This window comes from Gilbertella persicaria (assembly GCF_025201335.1).
Source record: "Gilbertella persicaria strain CBS 190.32 chromosome Unknown B0P05scaffold_76, whole genome shotgun sequence".
In the NCBI taxonomy this organism is placed as follows: Eukaryota; Fungi; Mucoromycota; class Mucoromycetes; order Mucorales; family Choanephoraceae; genus Gilbertella; species Gilbertella persicaria.
Genome location: NW_026252037.1, coordinates 52,622 through 66,333, shown reverse-complemented (window position 1 = coordinate 66,333; position 13,712 = coordinate 52,622). Strand labels below are relative to the sequence as shown.

Sequence of the window (13,712 nt, the reverse complement as noted above, 5' to 3'; positions counted from 1 at the left end):
GACATTAAGTTTGTTATGTATAATTAAATTATATGTATTTTAATCAAAACCTAAGCGGTGAATGGTATGGTCTGTTTCCACTTGTTCAATGGTGTCAAGTCTATCCCACCACTTGAACAAAAAGGAATTACAAATGAGCTTAAACCAAGGTGTCATAGGCACATCTAAAAAAAAGGGGTGCATATAAGTCACTGTTTCCTAGTTGTCCTACGATAACTTACTGGGATCAGCAAACATAGCCTTGAGTTCTTCAGGCGTGACATATTTGACATCGCGGATTTCATTAGGATTCACATTTAAAGTCACATCAGCCTTCATGAACAAGATGTAGTCCACTATACATACCATTGAGTACACTTCTTCCTTTTTTTTTCTTTCTTTCTTTCTTACCTTCATGTTCACCCCATTGACCATCGCTAGGGGCCAAATAATGAATTCGTGTCAAATACTTGAATTTATCAAGAGGCACTTGTTCAGGTTGAATACCGAGCTCATGTTCTAATTTACGTTGAGCAGCAGTACGGACACCAAGTTGTTCTTCTTCTACCAATTCAGAAGGAGTATTCAAAGGGTGAGAACAACAAGTGTTGGTCCACATATCAGGAAAAGTGATTTTCTCGGTAGCACGTTGTTGAAGCAAGAGCCTGTTATTGGAATCAAACAAAAACACACTGAAAGCACGATGCAAGAGACCAGTTTCAATATTGGTCATAAGGTGGCCTGTAAAGAAGTATAAGGAAACAGTATATATATATAAAAGGAGTACTTACAAGTCTTTTTAGAGTCGGCACCAATACGTTTGTCGTTTTCGTCAACGACAATACACATTTCTTCCATAAGACGGACTTGCTCTTCGTCGTATTCTTTCAAGTCAGGTGCCATTATTGTAAGGATATAAAAAAGAAAGAAAGAAGGAAGGAAAGAGAGATCTGAGAATAAGGAAAGAAAAAGATTTTTACTATCCGTTTAAGTAGGCGATTTAAACCAAAACCTTAGGTAAATTGTTAAAAAAAAAAAAAGTTTTCTTTGCTTTGTTTCCTATTATGAGCCATATTCCCAAGAAAGCATTTGTGTTCTACTGTCCAATAGAACCTGATCAACCTATTCCAAATGTTGACTCGATTACATTACTCGGATGTTCTGGTCAGATAGCTTTAGAGAAAACTAGCAACAATGGTAAAGCACCAAAATTCAATATGTACAAATAAGCTCAATATCTAAAGCATAGATATGTTACAGCTATTAGGTGTACACGATATGGATACAGATATTCAATGCTCATTTAAGCAGAGGTAAAGAAAAATAGCATTATTCTGACTTATTGACATATACCTCAAAGATTCAATGACATGTCATTACACATCTTCTCCAATTCATCTACTACAAAGGCTCTTTCAAAACAACTTGGTTGTACATGTCAGCCCATCGAATCAATAGATCAAATCAAACAGCAAGATAGCCATATCATCTTTGTTGATTTTACAGACGATACACAACATGCATGGCAATTTATCGACCAATTATCTGACCAACCAAGCGCAAATACTATCTATTGCATTATTTCACCTTCCAATGTTATACCTGACCAACAAAAACATTGGTGGGATACCTTAGTACCACGACAAAGCCATGTTATGAAGCATGGTAGCATTGTTGAAATACAAGACAGAAAGTGTGTCTATTCCTATCTACATACGGGCTCATGCCGTAAAGACAATACAACAAAATATACATCATCAGATATCATTCAGAATGGCAGCAACAACACTATTTTAGCATGGCACTTGATGGCAGAAATTGGCCACAAATTAGGTTTTGTTGAAAAATATGGTGCATAATAAAGGATGCAATTGCTCTCTCTCTCTCTCTTTTTTTTTCGTTATCTTTCACAAAATGTTGTTATCAAAGAGCAATCTAGAAACATTACGACAAGAGCAAGAGAACGGTCCTCAAGAGTCTAAGCTTGATAGAATCATTGCTTATATCAATGACCAAAGCGAACAATTTCCATATAATGGATTACCTAATAGCCAAACCAATGTCTCTATTCCAGAGTCTTGCAAAAGTGATGACAAATATAGTTATGCCATTTCTGCTTCTATTAGCGATATCATTCGACGTAAATGCGCTCAGCCAACCGTTGATTCTCCTGTATCGCAAATGAAAGAAATGAAGAAGAGACTGTACACACAATCTTCTTCTAATCATGGTCATAAGAGAGTCAAACAATCTTCAAAAGAAGAACATGCTGGCGCGACAACACTTCCTATATCAAAATCAAATGGGTTTCACCTACTACAGGTATACAATTGTTGTCAATTCAATAAATTAAACCATAATGATAGAAATTTGTTTCACCGAATTTAGAAATCGACAGAATTACAGTATGTATGTATACATTGGTATATTTGCTTGAGCTCTTTCTTTACGATAGATGAAATCAAATCATCATCATTCACAACCAAAGATTGGCTTGTTCAATAAAGGCAAATCATCAGCTCATGGGAAATCAGGTAAACAAACTTTAATTCAATAGATTTAACAACAATGAATTAGTTCCTGAATTAGTGTTTTCAGAAGAAAAGTTCTTGAAGAAACAATACGAATCACTCAAGCCAATGTCCAAAGCATATGAAGTTGAAAGCCATGTATCTCGCCATCCTTCTATCTCCAAATACTTTCAAAAGAACCCTTTAACAAGCATACAATCATCCCGTATGTCTAATTATACACAATCTCATTTTCAAAAGCCTTCTCCATCTCACACAGTGCCACATAATACCTCATTCTCTACCACTGCAAGTCCTGCTTATCAAAACCCAGCTTTATCTTCTAGACTTTCTAGTAGTGTTTACTTTTCTGTTACATCACATCGCCCTCGATATATTCAAGATATATTTGCTAAACAACAAATGCCATCTGCAGTTATTAATGGACACAGACCATCACAAATACTGGAAAATCGTACACAACCAGAGAACAATGACAAACATACAAGTCTTTCATCTTGTATTACTATTCAAAACCTCTTTAAAGAATGTCGAAACACACCTTCATTTGAATTGAAGCACAATAACTATCATGGCATTCAGCAAACCCCAACCTACGCTCGTGTAAGGACACCCAACTTGAGCAGTGTATCGCCTTCTGCTATATCTTGTTTGCATGAAGTCACACCAGAATCACCTAGGATGAATTCCTCCTGCTATCGTCAGACTAGTGCCTCCCCGTCAGAAAACTCTAGTCTTTATATATACTGTCAGAATCCTTCTCTCAAGAAGCCAAAATACCAAAAGAATAAGCCAGATCAATCCGATCCTGAAATGAGAAACAAGCAACATAAAAAGCCCTTAGACCTTAACTGGCAATTAGAAGATTCTATTCTCTCTTTCGATTCCAATGAAGAACAGGATGATTTTAACGCCATCATGAATTCGCCAGCAGTTCATTTACTAGACAAAACAATTCAACAAAGTGATGACAACATACAAAAATTCTTGCAAACACGATCCTATAAAAGAAGATTATAGATTGCTTTTCTTTTATAAATAAATATACTAGTTGTTTAGGTTTACTAAAGCAGTACTACTATAGCTAGGTGTGTATTTACGAATGATCTTTCGAAGAGCATTAGGAAGTGTCTTCCAAGGAAAGACCTTGACATCTTTTTCAATATTACGAGGTTTTGGATGAGGAAAACTCATGATCAACTTGAAAAATTCAGCGCATTCTGGTTTGCACTTACTCACTGTCAGAGGTCTAAATCCTTCCAAGTTACGGCGAATCCGGTTCTTTTCTTCTACTGTAAACTGAACACCAATTATTCCCTCCAAGAGATAAATACAATCGACAGAAGTAATAAAGTAATCATTCTTTTCTTGCCAGTGAATGCACGATACTACAAGTGAATTAGACTTCTTGAGTAGACTATGCTTTTGGTTTGACAGGTTCTCTCGGATACGTTGTTGCTGGTACGCTTCTTGAGATATAGGCTCAAACCCGCACTCGACTTCATTTTCTTCCTTTTTTCTTATGCTTTCCACATCCCCCTCTGGCATATCTCCATTTTGACGACGCCAGAATTGAACAAGGCGTCTACCATGCGCCCATTCATCTGGTGTCCAGTTCCAAGTCATTTCCATCAAATCACCCGTGATTTTTAAATTAGCTTTGCTGAGTACGCCTGCAAATGGACTTGATAAACTCAATATGTTATTAGGACCAACGCTTGAACCAGAAGCGCTTGAAGTTGGTACAGGTAGAACCATCTGTGGCTGTGAATTATATAATGGCTGTGTCTGCTGAGAGTAGCTTTGGTAGATTGGGCTACTACTTGTGTTCGGAACAGAAGTTCCTAAACCATAGCTGGATTGTTGAGAAGAAAAATCAGAGTGAGGATACGACATATTTGAACTCGTTCCATAAGAAGAATATTGTATCTGAGAAGCTGATGGTTCCATATGAACAGGTAATTGTGAGTGCATCTGTTGCTGCTGTTGTTGCGGTTGAGTACTATATCTGTTATATGGATGCGCTTGTTGTAAGAACGGGTTATTGTTTGATGAAGAATGATAAGACGATGGGGCTGACATTTGGTTAAAGAGAGAAGAAGACTGAGGTACTAATGAAGATGTATTATGACGCTTCTCGGGTACAGGCAATGTATGCTTTACTGGGGAGTCGTCAAAAGGTGCTAGTAATTGATTGAATAGCTGATCGTCTTCCAATGAAGGTCTTTTAGAGGGCAGCTCATTCATCAAAGCATCCGTAGAAGGTCGTTTCTTGCTCAACTCTAAAATATCTTATGGGTATGTTATGTAGACCAGAAGTTAACTTACCGTTTTCACCTGCATTCTTGTTGTAAGTAAACATGCCAATATTGTAGTGGTCAATAGCTGTATCTAAATTGCTACGATCATACACGCATATTGACACAGGAACTTGGTTTCCAGATACTACTTTAGTGTCTAAGAAGCTTGGTACGTGAGCTACAAGTGTAATCCACATCAACTGGCTATTCATTGTCGTGTTGGATGAGGCATTAGGTACTCTTTGATGTTGTTGATTTGTGTCTACCACTAACTGACCAAAGACAAGTCGCATTGGGTTAATTTCATTCATGGCATTAATTGAATCTGACACAGGTTGTTCTAATACAACTGTAATAGTAGACTGATCAGTACCCATATGAGGATCCCACTGTATTACGCGGGCTTTTTGATTGCTTTTAGGTTTTATATAGTCTTTAAATATAAAATGTCAAGCTCTATGTTTATCCGCCATGTTTCTTACCATTGTTTATTGTTGTGTCCAGCGATATGTTTGGATTATTGGAAGAGCTGGTTTCCATCATATGAATAATAAAAAAAGGAAAAGGAAAAAAAAGTGTCTATTACGGTTTGTAGTCTTGTTCTTATTTCTACGATATATCACTTATGTAGCAAACAATATTGCAATTGAATTAGGTCTGTTTAAATTAAATTTGATAACTTATTGTTTGGTTAACAATTGTAGTTTATTCCTTGCAGATCCTTTTATATAGAAAGAGAAACTTGCTAGTATTTTTTTTCTGGGTTTACATGAACCTTTGTCTATGATACAAAAATAATATCAATAAGATGCCTTGACTTGTTTGAAAAGTATCCATTAGAACAGAAAAAAAGAAGCTCGGAAGATAATAAGTGTTCTCGGGGCTATACATGGTCCTTGTCGATTTGTGGCCAATCTACCGCCACTTCATTTCTCCACATTTGAATACATAAAGTAACTCGCTTATTATTGAGGGTAAAAAAATTACTATTGTATTTTCAAAAAGAAGTACATAAAAATAGGCTTATAGTAAGGAATTAGGTGTATGCATACGAACTTATTAGAAGAAAAACATGGAGAATACATAATAAAATAAATAGCCCTATTCTGCTAATGAATGTCTTTTATCCATTGCTATATTTATATCAAAGCTTGTAGTTAGTTCATTGTTAGTCATGATTGAAGATGGCGTAGTTAATCCGCCGATTTGATCTGTATTGTGGTGAGGGAAAAAAGGCATCCATTTGTCCTCTAGGGGCATAGATGATGATAGCGGTTTATCTGAATATATAGGTTGAGAATCTAAAAGCTGCTGATTTCTTGTGGTTGAATGTTGCAATGTATGCTGCTGAGGAGCAAACTTTTCAGGATAATAGTGATTGGTACGAAGTTGTTGTTCATATTGAAAAACTGCATTTTCAAGACATTGGATTCTTGATTTTTGTATCTCAATCAAATTACTTGCCTTTTCGACCTGTCCTGTCAATGATTTGAACATAATTGAATACTTGTCTTTCCATTGAGCCAGTTTCTCTTGCAATATTTTCTCATCATACATCATCGTCTGCAAAGTAGTGTCGCGTCGACTTCTTTGGTCCTGTAATGCTCCATTTGTATCATAGCTCAGAAGAGCTGGAGGAGGAGGGGGAGGAAACGCATGTTGAGAAAAGTTCAAGGGCTGTTCATGGAAAGATTGATTGTCAAACGAATGTAAAGAAGAAGAGCGTTGCTGTGTATAGTGTTGCGTTTGATGATGATCGTCATACATATCGTGTAACTCCAAAATAGGGTTTAAATGGTCCGTCATGTTACTTGCAAAACTGTTGTTTCTCTGCTGCCAGGTAGTATAAGAGGAGGATGAAGAATCAGAGCGACGCATTTCGTTTGCACTCGCATGTTCATCGTATAAAAATTCATCCTCGTCTGATTCATTTGTTATGATGGTTTCAGTATCAGTAGGGTTTGCTTGAAGTTTCTTTCTGCGGGCGTAACGGGGAGCTCTTCTTCGAATTAAATGAAATAAATCTCGTCTGTTTGGACGAAAGTAAATATGATACCAGCGGCATGTCTTCTTATCCTTCACATCTTTTGATTTGCGAGCATCTGTGTCTCTTTGAAACCCGTAAATCTAAACGAAAATCAATATAGAAATATATGCAAAGGCATTGTTTACATTCAATTGTCTAACAAAAGAGGCAAACTTGCAATGTTTAAATAAGCGCGGTAACACTATTTCTGTGAATTCTATGCATAGAAATGAATGATATGCATAAAAAAGAAAGAAATGTATCTATACTTACTTGGTATACAATCGATAATAAACATATCCATACCATTGTGTTTGCACCAATAGGCATATTTTTGACCATCATCAGGCGCTTGTAGACATCTTTTGTGTTTTAATATACGGATAAGTATCAATAGTAATAGGGGAATAGAAAGGGGAAGGGCAAATCCACTTACTGATAGAGTTTAGAGATGAAACCGGCAACGCCTCTTTCAGGTAAGGCTGTAGGTCTCCAATGAGGTCTCGAATCATCTGGAGAAAGTAAGGGCCGTTCATCATAAGGTATTAGAGCACCATGATTATAGCTATTCATTATATGTAATTACAGTACAAAGAAAAATCAAGGAAAGCAAACAAGAAAGAAAAGAAAAAAAAAGGTAAAAGTAAGCTTCTTTTTAATTCATCTCGCATTCACTCCTCTTTTGCATCATGTACACAATGCGTTTTCTAAAGGTTATTTCGAACCCCTCCTTTATTTTTGTTTTCTCAACCCCTTTTTTCTTTATAAATATACAACTTTATTTCTAATTGCGTTGAATACCCATTTCATCCATGACTCTTTGATAGATCTTGTCTGATTTAGTTTCCACTGCTCTATAGCCAGACTTTGATAATCGAGCCTTGGATTCAATTAGAGTGAGCAAATCAGAAAATTGACTAAAAAGATATTTTTCGCACAATAAGCTCACACTCAAGTTCAGACCACTCAAGATCAAGATAAACCATCTAAAAGATATGGGCAGAATTTCGAGTTCCATCATGTCCAAAACAAAGGTGGGAGGTGCTAAAACAAACCAGGAAGTAAGAGCAACAAGAACAGCAAGAGTTAGCACTAAACGGCCATTTGTCCAAATTGGCCTTCGGAAGGGCGGACCGACGCTAAATACGACTGCAACAAGCATGTATTGGTAGCTAGAAACAAGGAATAGCACGGTATTCTCTAAGCACACAATATTGTCCCCATCTGGATCAAATACAGGCGGTTTATACCTAATCAAATCGTTAGACATATGCATCGCCTATTAATAAACTGCTTACCATGATTGTTGCTCTACAGCCCAGTAAGCAATCACTTGAAAGCTAGAGTTAATGACTATTTGTCCTATTAACGAAGTCAACACTTTTTTCGAGACCAGGCTAGCCGTGGGACGTTTTTTATGGAGTGTTGGCCATGCAGCAGTGTAACCCACTAAGCAAATTAATTAAGACAATAAGCTCCATGTAATATATGGTACTTACTGTAAACAGCGATGGGTAAGATAAGAAACAGATCGATGTACAAGAATTGGAAGTCTCCTAAGTTACTACCAAATGCATAGAGCAAAGTGACCGAAGTAAACTGAATCAAACTATATAAAGCCATGTACTTGAAACAACTAAAACTTGTCACTAGAGCAGCTCTTCCTTCCCTACAAGAAAATGAGTTATTTTGATTCTTTACAATAAAGAAAAACTTACTTTATCACATCAATCACACATTCAATATCCATTGTATTACTTGTAAATGGAGCGGCAACGGATGCCTCTGCTTCAGACAATGAAATACCAATATCTCCTGCTTTCAAAGCTCCACAATCATTGGCGCCATCACCACAAAAGCCGACACAGTACCCAATATTCTGAAGCTGAACAACAAGCTCTTGTTTTTCATCAGGCGACATACGAGCATAAATGGCTCCTTTGACAAGCATGCGATGAAGTGACTCAATTTCTGCATGGTCGACCATCCAACGAAAAGCTTCTCCTGTAATGGCCAGATAATAATCTTGAAATTGTACATAAGGGTTGTCATTTGAGAACATGCGAGAACGAGGCTAGTTTATTGGTTAGGGGTACATATACCTTTTTTGGTTTGACAGTTACCTGCAATGTTGATGTAGATAATTCATTGCCCTCTTGTAACACACTCTCCCAATATATTTCTGAATCTGCCTCAGTTGAGGAACCCTTAAGGAATCGAGGAATATAAATCTCGGCCGATTGATCAATAAGACCGCATTCTCTTGCCACACTCACTGCTGTAAGTACATTATCACCTAAAGAAGCAGTATAAGAAAAACAAAAAATAAATAAATAAATAAATAAACTACTTACCAGTACACATGATTTGGCGAATATTGGCGTTGCGTAAAGTAGTAATGGCCGGAATCGTTCGAGGTTTAAGCTTATTTTCAAAGACAATAAAACCTAAAAATGTCAAACCAGTTTCTACCTCGTTTCTGCACAAAAAAAAAAAAGATAGTTAGCATTCTAATTGATGCACCTTTATGTCATACCTTTTAAGTTTATGGAGTTTGTGCCATTTAACACCAACCAATTGCCGAGAAGCACAAGCAATGACGCGATAACCATTGTGCGTATATTTGTACAATCTTTCTTGGTAATCTTCAGGCACTAGAGAGAAAGAGAACAATAAATACTTCTAAATAACCAAACAAAAAGGAGAGTGACACTTACTTGATTCAGGAGTACAGATATCTTTCATAACCTCTGGTGCACCTTTTACAAAAATTTCCATGCTTGGACTAGCTAACTTTCGAACAATCACGCTCATTCTTCTAAGGCCAGATACGAATTCAAATGTGTGAATAATCCCGAATTCAATAGGTGGTGTAGGCGTTTGCAAATCAATATCTTGCCTTCCGCCAGGCGGACGGACAACAGTAGGCATAATGCCCACTTTGGCGCTCTTTTTAGCTTGCAATGCAGCCAATTCACTCCTAGGTTTGAGTCCCATGGAAGTGGCTCCTCCACTCTCTTCCAGTTCCCATTGTGTGAATTCAAACATTTTGAGATCAAGAGGGTCACCCAAGAGTTCACCATTGACAATTTTTAAAGAATGGCATGTAGTCATGGTACGCATAATCTTTGTCTGAGTTGTATGGTTATCATGATCGTTATCAACGTCTAAATGTCCAACAGAATTGCTTTCTTTGTCAAAGAACTTTCGGCCGTCTTCTGTGGTGATAACAGCTCTAATACCGTGTATATCCAATCCATCTTCAGTCAAAGTACCTGTCTTGTCAAAGCACATACAGTCAATTTTACCTCCAATATTAACTCGTGGTGGAGAAATACAAAAGATGCCTAGTTTCTTCAGTCTTCCAATAGCAAAACTTGTACCAATAGAAAGAGTGGCAGGAAGTGCAGGAGGGACAACAATGGTAATCAAATCAAGAGCACGCAAAATCATGGTTGTTGTATCGATACCTAGACGAATGAAATTGACAGAAGAGATAAGGAAGCCAACCAATGCAATAATAGACAAGACACCAATAAATCTAAATGAATCTCTATAAAACTTGAAGCTATTGGGCTTAGGAAACAACATGGATCTCACAAGAGCACCTTTAGCTGTATTGAATCCAGTTCGAACAACAATGGCAGTGGCTAGCGACACATTATCACCTCCTCGAACACGGACCATTTTAGTGCCCATAAACAAGAAATGCTTTGAAATCTCTGCTGGTATGCCTGAGCAAGACAAGTTCATCTTACGAAGTGTAACATCAGTAATGGGGGCCTTGGACACAGGTACTGATTCTCCTGTAAGCATAGATTCATTCAGGATACAATCTCCTGACACAAGCATAGCATCACATGGAACAGTGTGTACATTAGCAATATCGACAAGGTCCCCAGGAACCAGTTCCACTGAACTTACATTTTGCCCTATAAAAAGAAAAGGTCATTCACTTGCTTATCAGTGTCACTTGTTCACCTACATGAACCATCTCGGAATACTCGGACAGAGCATTCGAAAAAGGACATGTCTTTCATTCTTTTCATTGTCTGCGACACATATGTAAGCGTATATGAATTTCTTAGAAAATACTTACCTGCTTTGTTTCTAGTAAAGTAGAGATAATACTGAAAGCGCTGATAATAAAAATGCAGAATGCATAGTAATAGTAGTCGTCCATACACCAAAGAAGAATACTGCCAATCTGGAACACATAGAATGGATTTAGAACTTCATCAGTAAGTAGCTTAGTAGTAGGTTTTTCGCGAATATTGATCAAATTAGGGCCAAATACTCTTGTTCTAGCATGGTACTTTTCAGAAGATAACCCTGATTTGAAATTTTTCGAATTACTCCACGACTGGTCTTTCCAAAAACTGCAAATCTTGTTAGCATATCTATTTTATGTGCGCAAATAATTTACCCGATCATTAGGAATTTGTGTAATACAGGATGATAAGCTAATCGGATATAACGATATTCAACCAACATTAATTGAGGTACTTGTTTGTCCATGTCCAACATGTCTCGCATTTGCTCATTGTTAAGAGAGAATCGAGTGAGTTCAGTCTTTATCTGATCTAATGAAAAAATAGATCCAATGGTGCCATTATACCATTCGCGTGTTGGCCTGATAATTTCAATTTCGTTGTATTGACTCTACAGGGGAAGGTTGGAAAACATATAGCTATATCAAAAAAGAAACTCACCTTGAACACAAGCCATTCTGCGTTTTTTAACGGGACTTTAACACCAACCCAAGCAAGATACCATGTAGGAATCCATCGACAAATCAGCCAAACAATCCCCAGCGATAGTATGCAACATATGCGATATAAAAACAAATTAAACAAATTGCGCTTATAGCCCATTATGTTGATCAACACATCCTCTTCCTCTAACAAGAGCACTTGTTCATCTCGGGTATCTGTGGGGACATCATTCACGCTGATTCTGATTTCATTGGCTCTATTTTGTATCAAATCATCACTTTGACTTTGCTCGCTATCGCTTTCGCTTTGTTCTTCGTCGCTTGTATTTAATTCTGTTAGCTCTTCTTCACTACTACTACTGCCGCTGCTGCTTTCGCTGTTCCTTCTACGTCTAATAAGTCCCACACGGTGTCGTGGATAGAAATCTATACTTCCAGCCTCTAGTGGGTCTTCTCCTGCACCTACTTGAACAGGAGGTGTATGTATTAGAGGCGCAGCGGAACCCCGTCTTGTGCTTTTGATTTTTGAATATTCGGTAGCTTCCGGGTCAACAATAGAAGCGCCATATTCTACGCGTGTTGCAGTCGAGGGATTTGCCGACATTCCTTTGATTTATGTTTAATTGTGTCAACAATATAACATACACAACAAGTCAAAGAGAAAAGAAAGAGAAAAGAAAGAGAAAAGAAAATTAACTTGTTGAAAAAAAAAAAGAAAAAAAAGCGGACATTTAATGCCTTTTTATTTAGGAATACCAATCAAGAAACAAAAGTACAAAACTAGCCCCAATTAAGAACGCTAGCATGAATTTACGACTGCTCTTGTTTCTTTCTCTTGCTGTAATCAACTGCAAATTACCCTGTTCAACTCGATCTGTAGTTGCAACAGCATCTGCATATAATCTATCTGTCTGTATCGTTTGGGCAGCCAAGTGATTAGCTAATTGTGTTTGAAGTGTAGAGATTTCTAATAATGCTTTTTCTGCGCTCTTGACTTGATTCAATGTGTTGTTTAGATCCTCTAGCATGACCGAGTTTTCTTTTTCAAGCATTTGAACCTGTTCATTTGTTAATTCTTGCTCGAATGGATCATCATCTTTAAATTCAAGTATTTCTTGGTTTACTACAGGTGGTGGTATTTCAGCAAAAGTTGATTTTGAGAGTTGATTTTCACTTTTTTCTATTTCGCGCATAAGTCGAATCTCTTGTTGATCTTTTTGAATTTGTGACACTTGCATCAATTGTTGATTTAAAAGCCAAGTGATGCTGCTGCGATGGACAAACAATACGTCTTCTGTTGCAGACGGTAATAAAGCAAAACCAAGCAATTGAGTGAAGCGATTTGTAGGTTTGGATGCCTCATTTGCCTTTCGTATCTTTTCTGACTCTTCTAGTTCTTTGATTCGATCAATGCATCGACGAATAATAAGTTTAGCTTGAAAATCGATTTCATCTCTTTCTCTGTCTGTTAGGTTATGAATATTGTTTGAAAATAGACTAAAAAGCGAGTCTCCACTTAGGTTGGACGTGTCTAAACTTGAACGCGTACGTACTCCTCTGTTTTTAGTGCTCAAGTAAGCAGGTCGAATAGTTATTAAAAAGCGTCGAAGACTATCAATATGTTGGTATATGCGGTAAGCTTCCTTTGTAAAAAGGTCATAAGACGCTTCGTCGTGTTTTTCTCGACGCTTCGGGTTAGGTTTTTGAGGAACCAGTGCTGCTCTTTCTTTGACAATAGTTTGGAAGTCAAGTGTTCTGCTAGTCATAAAGATAAAAAAACTGGTTAATAAAAGACATGCTCAACATATAATAGATGACGCATATTTTTATTAGCCAATCAAAAAATACAAACATATTCTATACTTGTGGTTAAGACGAGTTGCATAACACAGCTTAAAAATAACCACCCAAGACTTATCGTGCATCATTAAATACCATTTTCAAATTATTTTCTTCAATAAACACAGTGCAATAGACACTGGAAATAACTGACACGTATTATAGTTCATGGCAGTATAAGAGATGGTCTAAAATCAGATCCAATTGACTGTAAATGAACTTATTTAGAGTTAAAAGGCTACAATGACAAGTTCTGAATAAACACCATCAGATAAATCCATAAGAGAGGACTCAAAAAGCAAAAATGACTTGATTCTACCAAT

At 37.1% G+C, this 13,712-nt stretch overlaps 8 protein-coding genes across 8 annotated transcripts; 2 read left to right on the top strand and 6 right to left on the bottom strand.

Annotated features, from left to right (window-relative positions):
• Positions 1 to 39: 39 nt before the first annotated feature.
• Positions 40 to 882, bottom strand: B0P05DRAFT_592360 (isopentenyl pyrophosphate isomerase; the record flags this gene model as incomplete). Its single annotated transcript, XM_051582979.1, has 4 exons — positions 40 to 164; positions 222 to 335; positions 391 to 720; positions 771 to 882. The coding sequence occupies 4 exons, from the start codon at positions 880 to 882 to the stop codon at positions 40 to 42; spliced, it is 681 nt and encodes a 226-aa protein (XP_051429499.1).
• Positions 883 to 1,024: 142 nt separating this feature from the next.
• On the top strand, positions 1,025 to 1,928 carry B0P05DRAFT_564726 (uncharacterized protein). Its single transcript, XM_051580874.1, has 3 exons — positions 1,025 to 1,176; positions 1,229 to 1,292; positions 1,340 to 1,928. Exons 1-3 carry the CDS (start codon positions 1,044 to 1,046, stop codon positions 1,836 to 1,838), a joined length of 696 nt encoding a protein of 231 aa, XP_051429498.1. The 5' UTR covers positions 1,025 to 1,043; the 3' UTR covers positions 1,839 to 1,928.
• Positions 1,894 to 3,530, top strand: B0P05DRAFT_592358 (uncharacterized protein; the record flags this gene model as incomplete). Its single annotated transcript, XM_051582978.1, has 4 exons — positions 1,894 to 2,301; positions 2,346 to 2,384; positions 2,435 to 2,513; positions 2,557 to 3,530. 4 exons carry the CDS (start codon positions 1,894 to 1,896, stop codon positions 3,528 to 3,530), a joined length of 1,500 nt encoding a protein of 499 aa, XP_051429497.1.
• Positions 3,531 to 3,557: 27 nt separating this feature from the next.
• B0P05DRAFT_481107 (uncharacterized protein) lies at positions 3,558 to 4,268 on the bottom strand (the record flags this gene model as incomplete). The annotated part of the gene is made up of 2 exons (XM_051575162.1): positions 3,558 to 3,914; positions 4,011 to 4,268. The coding sequence occupies 2 exons, from the start codon at positions 4,266 to 4,268 to the stop codon at positions 3,558 to 3,560; spliced, it is 615 nt and encodes a 204-aa protein (XP_051429496.1).
• Positions 4,269 to 5,705: 1,437 nt separating this feature from the next.
• On the bottom strand, positions 5,706 to 7,295 carry B0P05DRAFT_564721 (HSF-type DNA-binding-domain-containing protein). The gene is made up of 3 exons (XM_051580873.1): positions 7,110 to 7,295; positions 6,983 to 7,053; positions 5,706 to 6,937 (listed from the first exon to the last, which is right to left on the bottom strand). The coding sequence occupies exons 1-3, from the start codon at positions 7,138 to 7,140 to the stop codon at positions 5,912 to 5,914; spliced, it is 1,128 nt and encodes a 375-aa protein (XP_051429495.1). The 5' UTR covers positions 7,141 to 7,295; the 3' UTR covers positions 5,706 to 5,911.
• A 231-nt stretch (positions 7,296 to 7,526) lies between these two features.
• B0P05DRAFT_564718 (uncharacterized protein) lies at positions 7,527 to 8,154 on the bottom strand. Its single transcript, XM_051580872.1, has one exon. The coding sequence runs from the start codon at positions 8,110 to 8,112 to the stop codon at positions 7,621 to 7,623; it is 492 nt and encodes a 163-aa protein (XP_051429494.1). The 5' UTR covers positions 8,113 to 8,154; the 3' UTR covers positions 7,527 to 7,620.
• On the bottom strand, positions 8,131 to 10,760 carry B0P05DRAFT_481058 (uncharacterized protein; the record flags this gene model as incomplete). Its single annotated transcript, XM_051575158.1, has 7 exons — positions 8,131 to 8,285; positions 8,336 to 8,445; positions 8,555 to 8,910; positions 8,960 to 9,132; positions 9,191 to 9,315; positions 9,466 to 9,490; positions 9,554 to 10,760. Coding segments are annotated over 7 exons (2,151 nt in total), but the record flags the coding sequence as incomplete, so codon positions are not given.
• Positions 10,761 to 12,296: 1,536 nt separating this feature from the next.
• B0P05DRAFT_576076 (uncharacterized protein) lies at positions 12,297 to 13,316 on the bottom strand (the record flags this gene model as incomplete). Its single annotated transcript, XM_051581680.1, has 1 exon — positions 12,297 to 13,316. One exon carries the CDS (start codon positions 13,314 to 13,316, stop codon positions 12,297 to 12,299), a length of 1,020 nt encoding a protein of 339 aa, XP_051429492.1.
• Between the last annotated feature and the right edge of the window lie 396 nt (positions 13,317 to 13,712).

What these genes read in the sequence shown, in the direction of transcription:
- B0P05DRAFT_564726 (XM_051580874.1), top strand. Translation starts at nt 1,044, where the DNA reads ATGAGCCATATTCCCAAGAAAGCATTTGTGTTCTACTGTCCAATAGAA. An exon ending in AGAGAAAACTAGCAACAATG is followed by an intron (nt 1,177 to 1,228) that starts GTAAAGCACCAA and finishes TCTAAAGCATAG; the next exon opens with ATATGTTACAGCTATTAGGT. An exon ending in CAATGCTCATTTAAGCAGAG is followed by an intron (nt 1,293 to 1,339) that starts GTAAAGAAAAAT and finishes TATACCTCAAAG; the next exon opens with ATTCAATGACATGTCATTAC.
- B0P05DRAFT_564721 (XM_051580873.1), bottom strand. Translation starts at nt 7,140, where the DNA reads ATGGATATGTTTATTATCGATTGTATACCAA. An exon ending in TATTATCGATTGTATACCAA is followed by an intron (nt 7,054 to 7,109) that starts GTAAGTATAGAT and finishes TTCTATGCATAG; the next exon opens with AATTCACAGAAATAGTGTTA. An exon ending in CTTTTGTTAGACAATTGAAT is followed by an intron (nt 6,938 to 6,982) that starts GTAAACAATGCC and finishes ATTTTCGTTTAG; the next exon opens with ATTTACGGGTTTCAAAGAGA.
- B0P05DRAFT_564718 (XM_051580872.1), bottom strand. Translation starts at nt 8,112, where the DNA reads ATGCATATGTCTAACGATTTGATTAGGTATAAACCGCCTGTATTTGAT.